Raw genomic sequence first — 21,009 nt, 5'->3', positions numbered from 1 at the left:
GGTATGCTCATATAAGGACATGTTTAGTCCGAATCACATGGAGATGTGAACCCACGGCTAGTTGTATCAATGAACCATTGAGGGCCACACAAGTGCTAGCTTTCTAGATCCCGTTGAGAAGTTAAAATAGTTCAATGTGTTGAACGGCTTATAAATGAGTTTATAAGCGTAAAGAAAAATTGAAGTAAGATTTCTATGAGAGAAATGTAATTTTTAATTTATGAATGTGTTCCTAAATTAAAAGTACGCCAAGTGAATAATGTATTTGAAAATTGTGATTTTCATAAACATTATTATGGACTAAATTAAATTAATTCAAGTGTTGAATTAATTAAATAACATTGGGCCTTGTAGAGCCCAATTGGAAATAATTATTTAACTAGTGGGTTTGAGTAAAATCAAGTAAAGTCTAATTGGGCTCAAATATATTTGAGACAATTAAATTAAAAGTCCATGGGCCCTTTGTAAATGTTACAAGCCCACTAGGTTTTGCATGCTAGGGAAGTGAAGAGTTGGGGAATACTTTTGATTAAAATATTGCATGGCATGCAAAAAGTAGTCTCAACTTTTTCAAGCACCAAGACAACTCATTCACTCCCATTCTACTCTCACCTTGGCCGAAAATTTCTTTCTCTTTCTCTCTCAAAATTTTGTTCTTCAATTGTTGGAGAAACAATTATCTTCGCAAAAGAAAAATCCTTACATTTTCTAGTGCAAACGTAAGGAGGCTCTAGCTTGCAAGTGGTGGGCTTGATTTTGAACAAGGAGTGTTCAAAGGAAGGCTTGAAGATTGTCTACCATACAAGAGCTAAAGTGTTTACACTTTACTTGGAGCCATCATCAACCTCAAGAGGTTGATAGGTAAAATTTCTTAACACCCTATGTATGACAAAGGTGTTTAGTATATGTTACACACTAGTACAATGGTGTTCAAATTTTTCCTTGAAAAATTTCGATTTTCATGTTTAGAAAACAATTTAGTGCTTCCGTTGCGATTTCGAACACCTAAAATCGATCCCTTTCACTGACAACACCTACAATTCCAGAAACAGTTTTCAATTTTTCTTCACACTAACTTGTAAACTTTCTGAACATAGAAGTGACAGCTCCCACACTAGAAGAACAGTCTTCAATGGACTCTTCTAGGTAGCTTTTTCCATTTTCTTCTATTTCTGTGTTAATATTTAGAAGGGGTAGCTCCAGCACTAAAAGTCCAGCCTTCATTGGGCTACTTTAGACAGCTTTTTCCATCTTTCCTTCTAATCACAAATCAAAATTTTAATCACAATTTTTCAAGTTCTACTTGGATTACTTGTCACATTGGTTAAGGTCAAGTGACTATTCTTCAATTCTTTTGTGACCAAATTCGCATGTAAAGGTGTGAAGTTTTAATAGGTAACTAGGAATTGTAAGTGCATCAGAAAATTATGCTACACAGTTTCAACACAACATATCAAAATATGAATGCAATGCAGTATGTCTACGTCCTAAAGATGCGGATGCATGGTAGATGTTGTCCGAGATGTTGTAACATCTGAGACAACATCCAAGAATGATTAGACAGAACACATGCTGAGAGATTTCCTAAGGTTGGAGAATCTCTCGAAGTCTAATGCTTTGGTGAATATGTCAGCCAGTTGGTTATTGGTATCAACAAATTCCATTCGAATCAATCCTTTCTCTACTAGATCTCTAATAAAGTGATGACGGATATCAATGTGCTTAGTACGAGAGTGTTGTACCAGATTTTTTGAATGTTTATTGCACTGGAATTGTCACAGTACATTACTAAGGGTTCACTCTTAAGTCCGTAGTATTCTATCATTTGTTTCATCCACAAAAGTTGAGTGCAACCACTTCCAGCTGCCACATATTCAGATTCGGCAGTCGAAAGTGAAACGCAATTCTGTTTTCTACTATACCATGATATCAGGTTATTTCCAAGATAAAAACAGCCTCCAGTGGTACTTTTTCTATCATCCAAATCCCCTGCCCACTCAGCATCTGAGAATCCTATTAAGTTCGAGTTGGTGTCATGAGTATACCATAATCCTAAGTCAATTGTTCCGGCTATGTATCGTAGAATACGTTTTATGGCTTTTAAATGAGAAATCTTAGGATTAGATTGGTATCTAGCACATAAGCAAACACTGAACATTAAATCTGGGCGGCTAGCAGTCAAGTACAGGAGACTTCCTATGATGCTGCGGTAAAGGGTGTTGTCAACATCTTCGGCCGCAACATCTTTAGATAATTTTTCATTTGAGCCCATATGTGTCCTCATATGCTTGGTGTTTTCATTTGAAAATTTCTTAACTAGATTCTTAGCATACTTACTTTGACATAAGAAGATGTCATCATGCATTTGTTTGATTTGCATACCAAGAAAGAAGTGTAGTTCAACAACCATGCTCATTTCAAATGTAGTAGACATGTATTCAACAAAGTCATTAGCATGTTTCTGGGATGAGGAGCCAAAGATGATATCATCTACATAAATTTGACATATAAGAATCTCAACTTTGGATTTCTGAATGAAGAGTGTTTTATCTACCTCACCTTGTTTAAATCCAATATCAAGTAGGTAATCAGTCAATCTGCCATACCAAGCACGTGGTGCTTGCTTCAAACCATAGAGAGCCTTTTTTAACTTGTACACATGATTCGGATTGTGTGGATCTTCGAATCCTTTAGGCTGTCTAACATGTACTTCGTCACTCAAGAAACCATTCAGAAAAGCACTTTTTACGTCCATTTGAAACAGTTTTATTTTCATGTAGAATGCAATGGCTAGCAAAAGTTGAATTGACTCAATACGGGCGACAGGAGCAAAGGTCTCATCAAAATCAACTCCTTCAACCTGTGTGTACCCTTGAGCAACCAACCTTGCTTTGTTTCGAATGATGTTCCCTGACTCATCAGTTTTATTTTTAAAAACCCACTTTGTTCCAATTATGTTGCTATGGTCAGGAGGTGGAACTAAATCCCAGACATCATTCCGAACAAATTCTTCAAGCTCATCATGCATAGCATTAATCCAAAATTCGTCTTTTAAAGCTTCCTCTACATTTTTAGGTTCAATTTTAGATACAAAACATGAAAATCTAACCTGTGAGTACATAGTACTCATGCACACTAGTCCAACCAACTTTCGGTAGTCAACTTTCTCTTTCTTTCGAGTTTGAACTTCCCCTTGCATACCTACAATTATTTGAGATGATGGATGATTTTTCTGGATCTTGGTAGGTATATTCAGCCCATCATCTACTGTGTCATCCTCATTGTTTGCCTCGTCCTCAGATTCAGTGACTTCAGTGTCACATGTTGCGCTAGGTGTTGCAACATCTGGGGCAACACCTGCATTTTCCAGAATGGTCGGGTTTTCCAGAAGATCATCGTTATCATCCTCAGCAGTTTTCTTCTTGAGATCTGCACAGTCATCAAAAACTACATTAATTGATTCCATAATAGTCCTTGTTCTTAGATTAAACATACGATAGGCTCGACTATTAGTGGCATATCCTAAAAACAGACACTTATCACTCTTTGAATCGAATTTAGCAAGCTGATCCCTGTCATTTAAAGTGTAGCAAATACAGCCAAAAATATGAAAATATTACAAATTTGGCTTCTTTCCCATGATTATTTCATAAGAAGTCATGGTTGAACCACTTCTCAAATACACTCTGTTTGAGATATGACAAGCCGTATTTAAGGCCTCTGCCCAAAATCGCTTTGAGATATTCTTTGAGGTCAGCATCACCCTTGCCATTTCTTGAAGTGTCCTGTTTTTACGTTCGGCTATTCCATTCTGCTGTGGAGTTTTTGGGGCCGAAAACTCGTGTGAGATACCTTTCCTGTCACAAAATGATAAGAATGAAGAATTCTCAAATTTCTTACCGTGGTCAGTCTTGATTCTTCTTGCCTTCAGACCATGAAAGTTTGTGATTCTTGTGATCAGTTTTTTAAACGTACTGAAGGTATCTGATTTCTCCCTAATAAAACTAACCCATGAAAATCTTGAGAAGTCATCAACACATACGAAAGAATATTTCTTACCTCCAAAACTTTCGACTTCCATGGGTCCCATAAGATCCATGTGAAGTAACTCTAGACATCGTGTTGTCCCAGATGTTGCCAACACTGGATGTGACATGCGAGTCTGTTTACCTTTTTGACACTCACCACACACATAGGGTATTCCAGATGAGATATTTGGCATACCTCGTATTGCCTCGTATTTACTCAGCTTCTTCAAGGTTTTGAAATTAACATGGCCGAGTTTCTGATGCCAAAGTTCAAGCTCAGTGAATTGTGCTTGTTTGCACAACATTTCTTCACCAATTTGATAGCAATTGTCCGAGGATCTTGTACCTGTCATGATGCATTCATTAGATTCATCATAAACTTCACACGCATGCTTATTAAACTTGACATGCAAATTATCATCGCATAATTGACTTATGCTTATAAAATTTGAGGTTAGCCCATCAACATGGAGCACATTATGGAGCTTTGGTAGTCCTTCAACATTCAAAGTTCCTTTTCCAACAATTTTTCCTTTAGCTCCCCCTCCATTTGTTACTCTTCCACATTTTTGTTCAATGTAATCGATGAGATATTCTTTTGACCCTGTCATATGGCGTGAGCTTCCACTATCAAAGTACCAGTAACCTGCAGTGTTAGTTTTTAGTGAAGTATAAACAACATTACAGAGAGTTTTTACCTTTGGTACCCAAACCTGTCTTACTGTAGGTCGATAGTGGGAAATGTTGCGGGAGATGTTGGACAACATTCGGGGTAACTTCAGGCTTGACTTTTGGTTCATGCGGTCGTCCCTGAGCTTAAAACAATATGGCCTGATATGTCCAGGCTTAAAGCAGTAATGACATACATACCTTCGTTTTCTCTTCTTAGAAACAGGTGCAGTGGGTTGTATTTTCGGTGAAGAGCTTTTGGTTGAGTGCTTAGATTGTGGCGGTGCGAATGTTTCAGTTTTTCCTTTCACAAAGACTGTTGATTTGGAACATTCACCAATTTCGTACATACTGTCTTTGAATCCTAATCCCTTCTTGTCATCTCTTCCCATCACAAGTATGGATTCAAGCTTGGATGTGCTCGTATTGAATTTTGACAAAGTCTCAGTTGCTCTTTGAAGTTCTTCTTTGGTCTTACTTAGTTCTAAGTCCTTTTTGCTCAAGATTACTTCAAGTTTGGCAACCACAGCTTTTAGATCAGTGTTCTCCTTTATAAGAGTTGAGTTTAGCTTGTTTCTTTTGGTCCAATCTTCAAATAACTCCTCATAGAGTTTCTGTACACTTTCAAGAGTTATCTCTTCATCATCAGATTCTGATTCATTATCTCCGCTCAAATTTCCAGAAGTTGTGGATTTCAAACATACTGAATTTTTGCAGATGTTGCGGCCAGGTGTGGCAACCCCTAGAGCAACACCTAAAGGATTCACTTGTAGCTTGTGATTTTCTGTCAATAATGCCGTCAAGGAGGTATGATTGTCTTCATCATTGGATTTCTCCTCCTCATCAGATTCTTCATCGCTTAGAGACGCATTGTAGCCTTTGTTCTTTCGCAATCTGTTAGCGCATTCATTTGCATAGTGTCCAAACCCCTTACACTCTCTGCACTGCACTGAATCATACTTCTTTGAGTTAAATTGCTCTCTGCCTTCATTCCTTGGTTGAGATTCTTGTTTGCCAGGAAGTCTTTGTGGTCTTTCGGGTGCAGGAAAACTTGAAAATTTTGAGGGTTGTGCATCCTTCTTCTTATCTCTAATTCTTTTCAAGTAATCCCCGAATTTCTTTGTGATAAAAGAGATGGAGCCATCACAAAGGTCTGATTCATTGACTTCTTGGGATATTTGAAGAAGGTCATTGTAGGTGACGTTTGAAGCTTGGAATGCAATTGTTTTCCCTTTATCCTTCTTCTGCATGTCTATGTTCATCTCAAAAGTCCGAAGTGAACTGATAAGGTCTTCCAAAGCCATTTGCGTTGTATCCTTAGCTTCATCTATCGCACAGATTTTTATGTTGAATCTTTCAGGCAAAGAACGGAGAACCTTACTAACTAGTCGTTCATTAGAGATGGGGTCTCCAAGACTGAACGCCTCATTAGCAATTTCCCGTAGACGACGATCATATTCCAATATGTTCTCAGATTCTTCCATCCTCATCATCTCGAATTTGGAAGTAAGCATTCTCAATCTGGTTCGTCGCACACTTTCGGAACCTTCACAGTGTCNAAACTTTGTACTTCATCAGCAGTCCAATCAGTTTCGGGTTTTGGTAAGCTGTCACCATCTTGATCTGTCATGCTTGGTGAAGTCCATCCATTGATGACACGCTGCCATGCCCTTTCATCTAAGGATTTTATGTAGTATCTCATTTTAACCTTCCATAGGCTGTAATTGGTTCCATCTAGGACTGGTAGTCGAAGCGCTGCGTTGGCAAGTGACGTATCCATTGATTATTTCTGTCAAACCAAAACAAAAGCCAGAATCAGCACTTAGTATGTCATGAGTAGGCTCTGATAGCACTTGTTAGGATTATTTTGTCCGACAGATATCAATAAATAATGAATATATCAGAATAGGAGTAAAAGTAGCGAGTTTGTGTTTTGTCAGAATTAAATGTTGTGCCAGATGTTACAACATCTTTGATAACATCTTCATGCAGCGGAAACTTTTTATAACACAAATTGACTTGAAATAAATCGATGGACAAAATTAAATATGCACAAGTATAAATACTTGTGCGGTGCCTGATGGCAAAAATTAATCACTAGAAAACCAAATCGTTTACACAAAAACCTATCACTAGTGATTATGACAAAAATCAATTTTCTCAACAAGTTGAGAAAATAAAGCTTTCTAAAACAACCAACAATATTAAAACGTGAATAAGAAAGCAAAAGAAACGCCAACTAAAACTAGAGTCACAGAAACACTCTTCAGCCAACTTCGTCACGGATGTTGTCTGCAGATGTTCCCAACACTCAAGGCAACACTTGCTATAGGCAGTCTTCAAGGCAGCAGCAACGTTGACAGTGTTTTTCTCTGAGATTCAGAACATGCAAAGTGCGTGAATTATGTTGAGTAGACAACGGCCAACCCTACAAAGTCCTTGGTCTTCCTTTTTATAGATGAGAGTCTTATCACATAAGGAAACCTATTAAACAAGGGAAGATAAGAGTTTGATTAGAAATAGACTCTATTTAAACATTGATATCATATCTCATCAAATCATTAACATAAATATAATGTCTCAATAAGTCAACAATATGCTTAAATATATTTGCACAATTATCTCATTATCTTAAGAAAGGCAAAATCACATAATATTACCATACTCAATTTAAATCAATAAGGAAAGATATAGTTAGGAAAATAATTTAATTCTATAATTCTATCAAACTCGACAATATTATTTCCCTTCAAAACATATTTGGATCTTAATCATTAATAAAACCCTATATTTTGTACAACATGAATTACCTAGGTTTGTAAGTAACTCCCTTTGAATAAACATATATTATTCCAACCTCTTGATGTCTTAATCGTTTATCTAAAAAAAACTCAAGTCCATAGTGAATATTTCAGAATGGTTACGTAAGGTAAAAGGCAGCCAATAAATATTTCAGAATCGTTAATCGAGATTTATTCTGTCAAATTTCAGAAAGCAAATCAATTCGAGAACATAAATATACAATGATATCCTAATGAAATTAAAGGTCCTCACCGAGAGCCGGTTAAGCCCCCAAAAATGTTTAAGTTAGCCCTTGTCCAGTAAATGTGAAGAGCTGTATATGTTAGAACCCATTACTATGTACCATGGATCTATTATTTCCAACAGTCACACACGGTTACAACGCTGACAAATATGTAATCAAATTTGTAAAATCACTTCCTATTCTCGCTCAGAAGGCCATAGGACATCATAACAAGAGCCTTATAACAATTGTAAACGTAGAATCAAGGTCAATTCACCTAAAATCAAGTCGATTTCATACGAATATATATTTGTTCTTTCTTCAGTTCTCCGTTAAGACATAGGCAACAAACTTGCATTGCATTAGTGTTGATCCTTTTTCTGTATTCTCTAGTTTTACTCTTATGTTTTGTTATGTTTTTCCTTCCCTGCATAGTTACTCATCACATATTATCATCTTTCTATAGATCGGTAACACATTTCTTACCTTTTCCGCGAATCTGGGATGAATAACTGCTTGACTATATTGTGAAGAGACAAGGTAATTATGACTTTGCCCGTCTTTCCCAGACCGAGCTGAAGCTCGGCTAGGCTTAATACATTGCGTTACTACAGCTTAACATCGATATTGATTTACCTATTGACGGACCTATGCCACTGCCCAAGCATTTCAGCAGCTCAGCCAAGGTAACTATGACACTCTAAACCAGCTAGCTATGCATCCATACATATTACATATGTTCCTGATGGCACGGAATCACTCTCTAGAATGCTACTGTTGGACAATATTTTAATTAGGTCCAAGAATAAACAAAACCAAGCCCAAAAGTAAAAAACAAAATCCATTAGTAATTTAAATTGATTTGAGTAAGTCAAAGGGCGTGCGTATAGGAGGACATCGTGGAGCGTATAAGAAGAGATCATGGAGAAGTGGAGAAGAAACCTGAAACGTCTGCTACTCGTTTTTTAAAAAGAACTAGAATTTTTTTTTCCAAACCTCACTTAACATCGGCCGAACCATAAAAATTACATAAAATATTTTGGACATCATTTTAAAATAAAACAATCAACTATATATTTGAAAAATATAGCCCATATTATAATATCTCAAAAACCTCTCAAAACATTAATAAAAAGTCGTAAAATATTTTTAACATAACTTGAAATCATAAATCATAACTAGTGCGGAAAACTAGCGTTGGTCATCGGGTTATGTGCACCTTCAGTCCAGCAAAGTCAACCATCCAGACCTCCATTAACATATTCATAATCAATAGCACCTGCATCAGTCACACCTAGTGAGTCTAAAGACTCAACACGTCATATCCTTGATAACAAGTAATACATAATACAGATCACATGTAACAGTGAAAAATACTTGTACTTAAAATATCGTTTTCATGAAGATGCAGAGACTTTAAACAAAACCATTTTCATAAACATTTTCATGATGCATAAACTTTAAAGGAAAACATTTTCATAATGATGCATCATCTTTAAACATAAACATTTTCATAAACTTTATCATAAACTTTTGCATAAACGTTTTCATATCATCATAAACATATTCAAATTCATATCATCAACATATACATATTCTTTTTCCTTTTCGTTGAATTCAGATTGTTAATTGTGACTTTCGTGTTCATCTACGTCTACGTGTTGGACGATAGATCCATCTACATGTAACCACAGTACTGGGCGGCGGGGACACCAACAACACTCTTACAGGTCAACTGGGCCTTGGCCTTACGTATTAACATATTATCGTATACATATACATATCCGTATCCAAGCAAACACGATCGTCGGGCTCCCACTGAGACCATAACCCTCACGAAATTTCCAACATATCATCGTATTAGTCATAATTACTTCACTTCCTTCAACATTTCATATTCTCATCACTTTATAAAATTTAAACATGCATATAACGTTTTTCTTTTTAAACCAAGCATGCAACATGTCTTTTAAATGTCTACGTTAATTCATAAAATCCGTAAACATTTAAAATAAACTTTTTAACATATAAAAATTATAAAAAATCATTAATGTTTTAAAATAAACATTTTAACATCATAAACGTTTAAAATAAACATTTTAACATAAAAATCCATAAACATAAAAATTTCATAAACATTTAAAATAATCTTTATAACATATAAAATTCCATAAAAATCCATAACCATTAAAAATAGTCATATTAGCACATAAAACAACATTTAGGACTTTGCCATGACGTTTACTAATTTTTAGGTGTAAAAAAATCTTTTTACCCCTGGACGTAAAATTTCACTTTTTTGTCATTTTCTTAATTTTATTGACTCTAACATGTCCCAAATAATTATTTAAACCTACACGAATTTTTTCATATTTTTATTTGGCTTAAATCGATGACTTTTAAATTAATCTTTAAATGTGACGTATTAATGCATTTTAATCCCGAATTGAACCAAACCTTAATATAAAATTCTCAAATTGAAAAATTAGGCTTTAAATAGTTATTTGAGCTCAATTATAATTTTCCATAATTTTATGAAGCTTAAAACTAGGTGTTTCAAATTAACTCGTTAATTAGCGTTTCGTGCGGCGATTAAATCCCGGATAAATCCAAAACTCGTTATTTTGATCCCAAATTTTAAACATAACATTTTTATTATTTATTCTACTTTTCCAAGTCATGAGCCACACCCGTGGACCCACGGATCTATTTTTTCCCTTTTAATTTTCGCTTTTGACCCCTAGACGAACACACAGAGCTATCTTCCGATTTACTCGAGCCACACCCAAGCCACCTTGAACCAAAACCAAGCCAACCCACCTAGGGACCCTACTGACTAAACCCAAGCCCTAGACCAGCCCCTTAAACCCTCGAAAATCTTACTGCACCCTACACCAGATTGCATGTGTGTGAGCTTGTGAAGAGTCCTTACTTCTTAGGACTCCTTAACCAATTAGAACTCTCCCCACCCTTGACCACCGTCCACCCAGGCCCCTAATGACCCTAGACCAGTCCCTGACCCAAGCCAATCCCCCAGCCCGAGCCCCTGAGCCACGCACGAAGCTCTGCACCAAGACAGCAGCTCGCGCGTAACTTTGCTCCCTCAAGGTTGTCTCGTTTCCTTTAGCAGCCACCCAGCCGCACCAGCCCTTGCCCAAAACCTTGTGCACCCTCTTAGGACCCTAAAGAGTCGACCTAGCCCAGCCCAGAACCCGCAGGCCAAGCCCCTTCTGTTGGATCAATTTTAATTTATATGGGCTTATATGTGAATAATTATGTGTGTGGGTTGTCTGTTAAGTTAAGCCCAAAATAAAATGATCAAATAAGGTTTCGGGTTATTGGGCTTTAATGTATCTGATAGGTTGTTGGGCCTTTAATGTGTAGAGACATAAGTGTAATTTCTGTTTTTATGATGGGCTAAAATAGAAATATCAGAAAATATTGATAATATTATCTATATATATGGGTCATGGTCCCCAGATCTCGCGTTATCACTTTCACTATTCTCTCTCCCATTAAGAAAATAGTTCTGAAGAGAAACTAAAGGATTCTCTCAAGGAAAGAGCGCGTAGATCTGGAAGATCAAGGCACGTTCTAAAGAATTCAGGATTATGGCATCAGGTACGCTTCCGCTTAAGTTTTCAGTCAAATTCTTAATGATTTATCATGATGGATTCTGTGGTTTATGGGTTTTCCCCAACACCTTCTTCCCTGCACAACAGCACCCCTGCGTTGCCCCATTGAAGCTCTCGGGTGGAGTCCTTCTTGGCAAGGACTCCTCCCAGCCCCTGGTTTTCGAGTCCTAGCGTGGCTAGGACTCTTCTCTGACTCCTACCATGACCCAGCCGCGTCCCAAACAAAGCCATACAAAGCCCAGCCCCTTAAACACGAACCTTGGCCCCAAAACACAAGCCACGGTTTCAGCTTTTATTTCTGATCATGTGCAGTGTTTTGTGTGTGTCTAAGACCCTTTAAAACATGTAAAAACATGCCCCTTTTTAATCCTATACATGGCAGCCCCTTCATGCACACTTGTATCATGATTTTGGATCAAAACAACATGCTTTAAAATTCATGTTTACATAAAAACGAAAATACATCAAAGTGCAACTTATTTTTCATGCAATCCAAATTTAAATAAATACTATGGGTTGAATGATGAGTAAAGGGGAGAATATGGCGTGCCTTTGCATATTTTACGCACGAATAATCGTTGACGAATCGAAGAACGACGACGAGGAACGACGGCTTGAACACTCTATCAAACTTGATGTTTTTTTTTCAACTTTTTATGTGTGTGCCGTGTGTTATCAAGAGGGAAGAGTTTGAATATTTGTGGGGTGTGGGGCGTGGGAAATTATGAGTTTAGGGTGGGGTTTTGTGTATTTTATACTAAATAAATCACTAATTAAACTTTAGGTCCATTAGAAAGTTAATTAGGCCCAATTAATCTCATTAGTGCTTAATTAAAATATTAAGAATAATTTTGTTTAGAAAAGTTTGCGAATTTATTAGTCGGGTTTCCAAAAAGCTCGTATTTTTGTTGAAAAACAAACACCGATAAAATTTACGTCCCGGCGTATAAAATCACCTCAAAACCACATATTTTTTAAAAATAAAAAAAAGCATCGCTCATATTTTAAATAATTAAAAACAACTTTTTAATAAAAACATTTTCTATTTTTCAGCCCTCGGTCTCCGTTCCTCGATCGCAACTCGAATAACCTTTAAAAAATATATTTTAATGCAACCATATAGAAAAATATATTTTAAACATGCAAATATGCACAACATAATTAATTCATGCAATTAAAACATTTAATTAAAATACAAGAGAATTTAATAATTGCATGCATGTGGTTCGCGTGGACTTTTAAATTTTCGGGGCGTTACAAAACCGCACCGCACAGTGAAGAAAATGAAGGAATCGGCTACGGAAAACACAACTCTACACACACAAATCTCTGCACAAAAATCTGCAAATACTCTCTGTTAAATTTCAGTCTTCAATCACTAGTTTTTAAGCGTTCCAGTATATTTCTAGCATTCTAGGATCTTGTCATTTTAGATTTCAGCAATTTTAATTGTTATATTTTCATATCTTGTAAATTCCTACTGTTTATTGAAATTATAAACGATGTCAGGGGTTTATTCCTCAAATTCCAATATTTCTCTTCGTCTTATGTTATATTTGTTTTAGGAGATTAGAACCGACGGTCAAATTTAGGATTCACTTTTGCTTGATTTTAGAAGTTAGATATTTATCATTTTTACACAAATTGGTACATTTTCGCAACTGGCATGCCTGCAAATCAAATATTGTGTAAACAATTTTTGGCACGCCCAGTGGGACCTCATTATGCCGCCAAGAAAGAAAGAAAACGTCAATCAAGGGGATGGGGAATCTCAACCAAATCAGGAAGAGGTTCACGCTCCGTTGACAGAGTAGACGGCTGCTGAAGAGCTGAAAAGAAAGTTGGATTTGCATCCAAGTAATGTTCCAGAGGTGTATGCTCATATTTCAAACCATTTGGTTGAAGAGTTGACTGCGATGAAAATTGAAGAAATATCTTGCTTGAGGACAGTATTGGGTGAACCGAACCAATCAACCAACAAAGAGCAAAATACTACTGTCAAAGAGGCTGATCAGGGAAGCAACCAAGTCCTTGAATTTGACTAGGGAGTAGGAAACTCAAGGGCTGGTGATCCCCGCCGCCCAGAGTTCACTATCCCAAGTCAACCAGAAAGAAGGTATACACCACTTCACATGAGAGAAGAGACCTTAGGAGGGAGAGCCCAGCCATATTCACGTGCTCATGGAGTGGGGAACTCGAAACAACCAGTTACTCAAATGTACAGCTTGACAAATCCTCTGTACCAACCAGGAGCTTATGATGATATATCACACATGGATTATCCAGGAGTAGATGGGGGCTTCTCAGGAGGTAGTATTGGTTTAAATGCAGGGTTTAAAGCTCGGGGGGCAAATTATTATCATCATCCACTCCCCAACAGAAATGCAGCAATGATCGATCCTGATGTGGTGAGGGAAACTGTTCAAGAGCTGTATGGGCCGGCTTTGAGACAAATAGGCCGCCCAGAGTTCAACAAACCATATCCAGACTACATAAATGTGAATAACCCGTACCCAAGGGGCTATAGAGTTCATGATTTCAGTTTATTCTCCGGGAGGATGGCCAGTCCAGCATGGAACACATAGCCAAGTTTACCATCCAGTGCGGGGAATTAGCCAACCTGGAGAACTTCAACAATTTAAAGTTGCGGAGTCCGAATTCCCTCACAGGGACTGCATTTGCATGGTATGTCTCGCTCCCCAGAAATTCAGTGATGAGTTGGCAAGAGATGGAAAGACAATTTCACATCCAATTATATAGAACAGAGCCAGAAATGTATATTGCCGATTTATCTAGGGTCACCCAAAAGAAAGGAAAATCTGTGGAGTCTTTTATCGACAGGTTCAAAAAGATGAAGAATAGGTGTAAGGTGTTCCTACCTGAAACCGAGTTCGTGAAGATGACACAGAAGGGGTTGGATTTTGAATTAAGGAAGAAATTACAAAGTATGGAGTTCAGGGATTTCTTTGAACTGGCTGCCAAGGTTTCTGAATACGAAGAACTATTGCGGGAAGAGTCGTACAAAAAGAGAACTGCTATGGGGTCTTATTATCATGAGTTATCATCAGAGAAGATCACCATAACAAGCCTAAGCAGGTGATTTTGGAAACGCCAACAGCCGCTATGACTAATCACATAAGGCCTTTATACATCAAGACTCATGTTAATGGCAAGCCAGTGTCTAAAATGTTAATCGACAATGGCTCGGTAGTGAATGTCTTGCCAGTGAGGATGTTGAAATATTTGGGCAAAAGTGAAGAGGACCTAATCCCCACAGAAGCTTATGTTGCTGTGTTTACAGGGGAAACCACCAAGACCATTGAGGTTTACCCAGCTGATGTTACTGTGGGGAGTATGTCGTCTATGTGCACATTTTTTGTTGTGAACTCGCCTGCCAACTTCCAAGCTTTGTTAAACAGAGATTGGATCCATGCAAATTAGTGCATCTTATCCTCAATGCACTGATTCCTTTTATTTTGGAAAGGAGATGACGTGGAGATTGTGGAAGCCGATGCACAGCCTTTCCAAGCTCATTCCAACACAATGGAGGCCAGATACTATAACGTAGATTTTGGGCCCATCAAAGTCTATGGAGAGGATAGAAAAGGGAGTCTAGTTTACATGCAGTCACCAACCCCAAATCGTGTTCCTTCGGGTTTTTCTGATATTTTTTCATTTCCTTGGCATTGTTTGATGCCTGTAGTCAGTTACAATAGCCAAGGGACACCCCTATATATGAAAGATCATGTCTTTTCACTTGAAAAACATAAATGTTTGATTTATTGAAAATCAAACACACATAATTTTCATTCGCATATTGTTATTCTTCCTTCTTCAACAAGAAAGAGTTTCATTCATTTCTTTGTTATAGAACTTGGATATTTGAGTGCTCATGATCCAAGAGTTGTAGTTGTATCTTGGGAGAAGATTGCCACAAACCTTTAGCACATTGTGAGGGGCAAATTCTTCTTAAGGAGAAAGTGTTCAACACTTGCCTCTACAAGCCATATTCTTTGTTTTTTTCTTGTTTTTCCTATCAAATTTGAATACCATATACAACAAATTCAAGGGTGATGAGTCTGAAGACGACGACGAGTTGATTGTGCCTCTGCAAAACATGAAGGACTGGCTTGAGAACAGGCCGCGTGGATTTAGTGAAGGGAAATTGTACGATACTTCCGTTGAGGATGAGATGATGGAAGAGATAGAGCAGAGTTGAAAAGCTCAGCTTGCTAATGTCAATAAGCTGAAAAGTAATCCCGTGAAACCCAATTCCAAGAAAGAGTTGTCTAAGCAGGATAAAGGTGAGCTATTTCTTGATTTGATTTTGTTACACATGTTATTGAATGATACTTCTTTGTGCTTTGATGTTGGTGTGACACACTTCATGTAGGGAATTATAATGTATTAATTATTAATACGGGGAGGAACCTTCTGTAAATGCTAGTTTCGACCCCTCGACTACGTTTTCGATCAATCTCGGGATATAATTGTTTTAGTAGCATGGTCTTCTTAACAAATTAGATTGAAGCAGTGCAAAAAATTGAACTAAATTTGCTTTTCTACTCGCTAGCAAACTCCCCGGTTTAATGTTACTGGGAGGAAAGGTTCAATGGGGTGTGTAAATTGTCATCATGAACTCTAACAAATACATGGTCATAACTTAAATCCTGAGGTCTCTTTTGCAAACTAAGCCCTAAAAGAGAAGTCTAATACAACAAAATCTAATCTTGCTCAGATGTTTGCCTTTTTTGAGATATGGAATAGCTAGAACTACTTGAATTGTTGTATAATTGATTTGCCTCATACTGAGCTCTTGTTGTGTCAAATTACTGATGATATAGGTTGACCGACAACGTTGGCACTCATTTCCTCATGTTCGAAACTATCATTGTTTAAAATGAAATAGTGAGCAAATTTGTTTAGTTTGGCAGTTGAGTCTGGGCGAGACATATATATAGCTTTTATTTCACAAACAAGTATGCATCTGAAACTTCAAACTCTATGAAAGGTACTTCGGATTGCTTTGCTTGGAAACAAGTGCCATGTTTCTTTGTTTTGTAGTATAGTGATTAGAGTCGTCAAAAAAGGGTCAGCGAGGTGGGCCGTCCTGCAACCCGCTTATTTGGTGAGGCGAGGTGGCCTAGCTATTTTTTAGTTCTATTAGGTGGGCTGGGTGGACTAGCTCGCAACCCACCTCAACTCACCATTTGGAGGGGCGGACCAGCCCATTGGGCATGACCCATTTTGACTGCTCTTACAATGACGTTCAAATGGAGTCATAAGTCATAGTATCAACATTTATTGATTGCCATTGCTTATATCAAAAGGGCCTCTTGGTAAGTCAGCCTCCTTCAGTTTACCTTTGCCCAGTGAATGGAACTAGATTTTCCAAAGGAGTATTTGAATTCTTTTGAGGTGGTAAACATAGGTTACTTTAATTTGGATTGTATCATTTACATTTTGTCATGTGAAATCTTTTGCATCGCCTTCTGCTTCCAGAACATGATATAATTGCCATGCTGGAGCTTTGCAGCTTCTTTGCACATACCAAACGGGTTTCGTGTGCGAATGGTCAATTTTCCTAAGAAGATGAACATCAACAAGGATCTACAACTCCCTTTGGAAGGAGTTTCTGGAATACAAAACATAGAGCCAGTTGTTTCTGGAAATGAAAAGACCAGGGATTCGGTTTGCAAAGGCCTTGCTTTCATTGACTTCAAGTACAAAGATCAAGCTGAGAGGTATATCCTGAACATCAATTGATAATTTTACTGGATTCAATGTACGGCTGGAATTCGGAAACAACAGTAAAAAGTTCTTGATCTTAGTTTGGTGTTTTTTGATTGGATATATGAGTCCTATCATGGAATGGTCTCAAGTTTGAGATGCCATTTAGCACATCTTTTTGGAAGAATGGCAGCCTATATCCGCATCTTTCGAGCTTTTAAGATTTTACTGAACATTTTAGCTTAGGAAATTATTTTTCCTATCTTTTATTTTTCTCTCTCTCGTTCTGTTGATAGGTTCGTGGAGGACTTTTCCGGCACAAGTTTAAGCATTGGTGAGGTTCAAAAGCAGATAAAATGTGAGCTGCTGAATTCCAAGTCACAGCCAGAAAGTGATATTCTGAATTCCAAGTCCCCGCCGGCAAGTAATCAGCTGACGCCCAAGTCCCAAAAGCCAGCAAGTGATCAATCGCATAAAAAGGCCAATCGCCCTCCTAAACAAGTGGTTCTCAGTTCAGAGAATGTATTTCAAGCCATTGTTGACACGGACATTTCATTCTTAAGTTCAGGGGAAGAAGATGTCTTGAGTGTAATCGATGATGCAGATGAGAATTACATGGTAGCATAATGGGAAGACAATGAAGAAATCACTTCTAAGTTCAGTGAAGAGCTTGAACGAGAGAAGAATCGGTGGCCAAGTCGTTGCCCTCGAAGCAGGGGAGAAAAATCAGACAAAACGATAAAAAAAAAGGGGAACCCGATATGAAGAAAGACAAGATTCCGAAACTAACCATCCCAGGATCTGCTAAGAGGTAAGCTCTATTATAATGTATGCTGAATTATTCGAGCAGCTGTCGATATTGTGAGTGTTGTGTTTTTTGCAGGTTCAAGATACGAGAGAAATCAGTGCTTACGGGTGTATTTTCCAAATATGGAGCAAAAACATCTTCCACTGTGAAAGAACAAAGTAGATGATTGATAGACTCATAGTAGTTTGTATTTTTGTTATCATATTTTTCATTATTTTCAATTTCAACATGTTTAATTGATACATTTTGGTGTTATTTTGTTGTAGGAAGGAATTTTATGGTCTTGGCTCAAATTTGAGGTAAAGAGATAATTTTATCATATTTGAAGTTGTCAAGATAAAGCTGTGAAAAAAGACAAAAAAGATGAAGAAGTCTTGGAACAAGGTGTAACTATGCTTTGTGACTGTTCTTCTACTATACGTGAAACTGAAACTGAAACTGACAGAATTCAAAGGAGTGAATCTCGAAATTTGTTAATATTATGCCAGAATTTAGAGTCATAATTTTGGTATTTGACTTAAAAATAATTCTTAGAGATAGATGTTTTTGGGAGAAAGAATATTAGATAAAGTTTTATTTCATAAAAACTATATATTCCATTTTTGAGATATTTTCTACATTAGGTTTTCTTTTTGTTAATGTGTTTTTTCCTTTAGCCCAATTAATCATCTACACATGAAAAATGAGGCACAAAAAAATCACAGAACTCCACTCTCTTCAACGTGAAGCACAAGGAGGCACAAGAAATTTATCATCTTCTCTCCACAACTCTATGCTAAATTTTTATTTCTGATTCAAGGGATATTTCTACTATTTCAATTTTACCACCGTGAGGCTTTTTGCGCTCTAATTAATATTCTTGTTTATTCAAGTATTTGTTGATTTATATTTAATTTTATGAAAGTTGTATGTTGATTAATCTGACAATTTAATTTGATATATAATTTTCTATTATTGTCCATGAATTCATTGATCTGTAATTGTCATGAACGATTGGTACATGAGTAGTGATAGATTATGTGTGTTGTGCTATCATAACATATTTAATCTAAATAAATCAGCGAACCTAGATCTATCAATTACAGTTATCTCGGTTATTAGATTTTAGGATTAACTGTTTTCACAAAACGAAAATGTTATTTTTAATTAATATGGAATGTTATCATGTTCAGTTGATTATTGATAAGTTTTTACTAGATGATGGGTCTGGTCAATTAAATTAGGAAAACACAAAGATTTTAGCAGTGATCCTATAATTATAAAGTTATTTACTTATAACTACATGAATAAATAATATGTTAGCCGATGAACAGTAATATAATCGAACAGTGAAAACCCCTTGAATCATATATTGATAATATTAAATTTTAGATTTCATTAGTTATCTTGATTAGTTATTTCTTCTTGCATGTTAAAATAGTTATAGTATTTTATTTAATTTTTATCAAACAAATCTCCCTTTTAATATTTACTGGGAATTTCAAAAGTATACAATAAAACTCGATTTCTTTATATTTTGTATATGAAAAACTTTGGTTTCAAAAATTTTAATCTAACCGCACCATAGAACAACTTGGTATTGCAAAAAATAAAAAATACAAAGAAAAGGAGAAAAAGCAGGGCGCCAAATTTAATGACAACCTCTTATTCAAAGTCTCCATTCATTTCCCATACCCTTTCAATTCTCCACAACTTATCCATTTCTTCACAATATACAAGAGGCCGTTAAAAGGAATCTCGTTCTCCTCCGCCACCGGAAAAAATGGCCTCGCCGCTTCTCCTCCCGCTACTCCTCATTGCATTACTTCCGCCGGGGGAATCAAGACTCACCCTCGATTACTACAAAAAATCCTGCCCTGAATTCTCGAACATCGTCCAAGAAGTGGCTTTGGATAAGCAGTCAGCCATCCCCACCACTGCAGCCGGAGCCCTCCGCCTCTTCTTCCATGACTGTGTCGTTGGTGGCTGCGATGCCTCCCTCCTCCTCTCCTCCAACTCCTTCAACACCGCCGAACGGGACCAAGAAATAAACAAAGCCCTCCCCGGCGATGCATTCGACCTCATCATGCGGACGAAAGCCAAGCTCGAGCTTGCATGCCCCGGCGTCGTTTCTTGCTCCGACATTCTCGCCGAAGCCACACGCGACCTCGTGTCCATCGTCGGCGGACCTTATTACCCCGTCCGCCTAGGCCGTAAAGACAGCTTCACATCACGCGCCTCGGACGTAGAAGGCCACGTCGCCCGCGCCAACATGTCGATGACTCAGGTAATCGACATCTTCGCCGCGAAAGGATTCAACGTCCAAGAAATGGTGACCCTCTCCGGCGCGCACACGATCGGGTTCTCCCACTGCAAAGAATTCGCCGTCAGAATCTTCAGCTCCCGTCCCGATGCCACATTGAATCCCGAATACGCGAAAGGGTTGAAAAAACTGTGCGAGAACTACCAGACGGACGACACAATAGCGGCGTTTAACGATCCGATGTCGCCGGGGAAATTCGACAACACGTATTACACGAACTTGCAGAATGGTCTGGGATTGTTGGCTACTGATCAAGCTATGGCTTTTGATCCAAGAACGAAGCCTGTCGTGGATTTGTATGCGGCGAATCAACAAGCTTTTTTCGATGCTTTTGCTCATGCATTGGAGAAAGTGAGCGTTCTTGGTGTGAAGACAGGTAGACAGGGAGAGGTGCGGCGGAGGTGTGATGTCCCGAATTCGTTGCACACGAATTAAACTTCTAAAAATCCAGCAAATTGTTGGTCTACGAATTATTACAGGATTGATTGATAAATAAGGCTTTGTGATATGATGAAACGGTACAAATGTGTGTGTGTGTATGTTTTTTTTTTTTGGTCTTTATTTCCCAAATTATAATATTATTTTTGTGTTCAGTTAGCGAAATTTCAAGCAAGATAATTTTAGATATTTACAATAAAAATATTCAAATACCAATATTTGAATTTTGACAAAAAAATAAATATATGATCACATAAATTTTATATCTTAGGCCGTCACACAAAAACTTAGCGAGTAGGTTTTTAATAAGACGATCTCACGGATCTTTATTAGTGAAACGGATCATTCCTGTCCATTTTTACAATAAAAATTAA

At 37.4% G+C, this 21,009-nt stretch overlaps 2 protein-coding genes across 4 annotated transcripts; both read left to right on the top strand.

Moving 5' to 3' along the window:
* Positions 1–7,501: 7,501 nt before the first annotated feature.
* Positions 7,502–18,166, top strand: LOC140965070 (uncharacterized). 3 transcript variants are annotated; one of them, XM_073425122.1, is made up of 4 exons: positions 7,502–8,408; positions 15,518–15,661; positions 16,894–17,101; positions 17,384–18,165. In XM_073425122.1, exons 3-4 carry the CDS (start codon positions 16,929–16,931, stop codon positions 17,712–17,714), a joined length of 504 nt encoding a protein of 167 aa, XP_073281223.1. In that variant the 5' UTR covers positions 7,502–8,408; positions 15,518–15,661; positions 16,894–16,928; the 3' UTR covers positions 17,715–18,165. The 3 variants fall into 3 exon arrangements, 2 of the variants coding, with proteins under 2 accessions (XP_073281223.1, XP_073281222.1); XR_012172958.1 differs by lacking the exon at positions 7,502–8,408 and having other exon boundaries at positions 15,425–15,661; positions 17,384–17,898; positions 17,971–18,164; XM_073425121.1 differs by lacking the exon at positions 7,502–8,408 and having other exon boundaries at positions 15,425–15,661; positions 16,860–17,101; positions 17,384–18,166.
* Positions 18,167–19,588: 1,422 nt separating this feature from the next.
* Positions 19,589–20,794, top strand: LOC140965000 (peroxidase 65-like). The gene has a single exon (XM_073425025.1). The coding sequence runs from the start codon at positions 19,658–19,660 to the stop codon at positions 20,630–20,632; it is 975 nt and encodes a 324-aa protein (XP_073281126.1). The 5' UTR covers positions 19,589–19,657; the 3' UTR covers positions 20,633–20,794.
* The last annotated feature ends 215 nt before the right edge of the window (positions 20,795–21,009 follow it).

This window comes from Primulina huaijiensis, chromosome 18 (genome assembly GCF_012295235.1).
Source record: "Primulina huaijiensis isolate GDHJ02 chromosome 18, ASM1229523v2, whole genome shotgun sequence".
In the NCBI taxonomy this organism is placed as follows: Eukaryota; Viridiplantae; Streptophyta; class Magnoliopsida; order Lamiales; family Gesneriaceae; genus Primulina; species Primulina huaijiensis.
This window is presented reverse-complemented; position numbering and strand designations above follow the sequence as displayed.

Excerpts from the sequence above, each read along its gene's own strand:
- LOC140965070 (XM_073425121.1), top strand. The coding sequence starts at position 16,929 with ATGGTCAATTTTCCTAAGAAGATGAACATCAACAAGGATCTACAACTC. Across the intron at positions 17,102-17,383 it reads TACAAAGATCAAGCTGAGAG|GTTCGTGGAGGACTTTTCCG; the intron begins GTATATCCTGAA and ends TTCTGTTGATAG.
- LOC140965000 (XM_073425025.1), top strand. The coding sequence starts at position 19,658 with ATGGCCTCGCCGCTTCTCCTCCCGCTACTCCTCATTGCATTACTTCCG.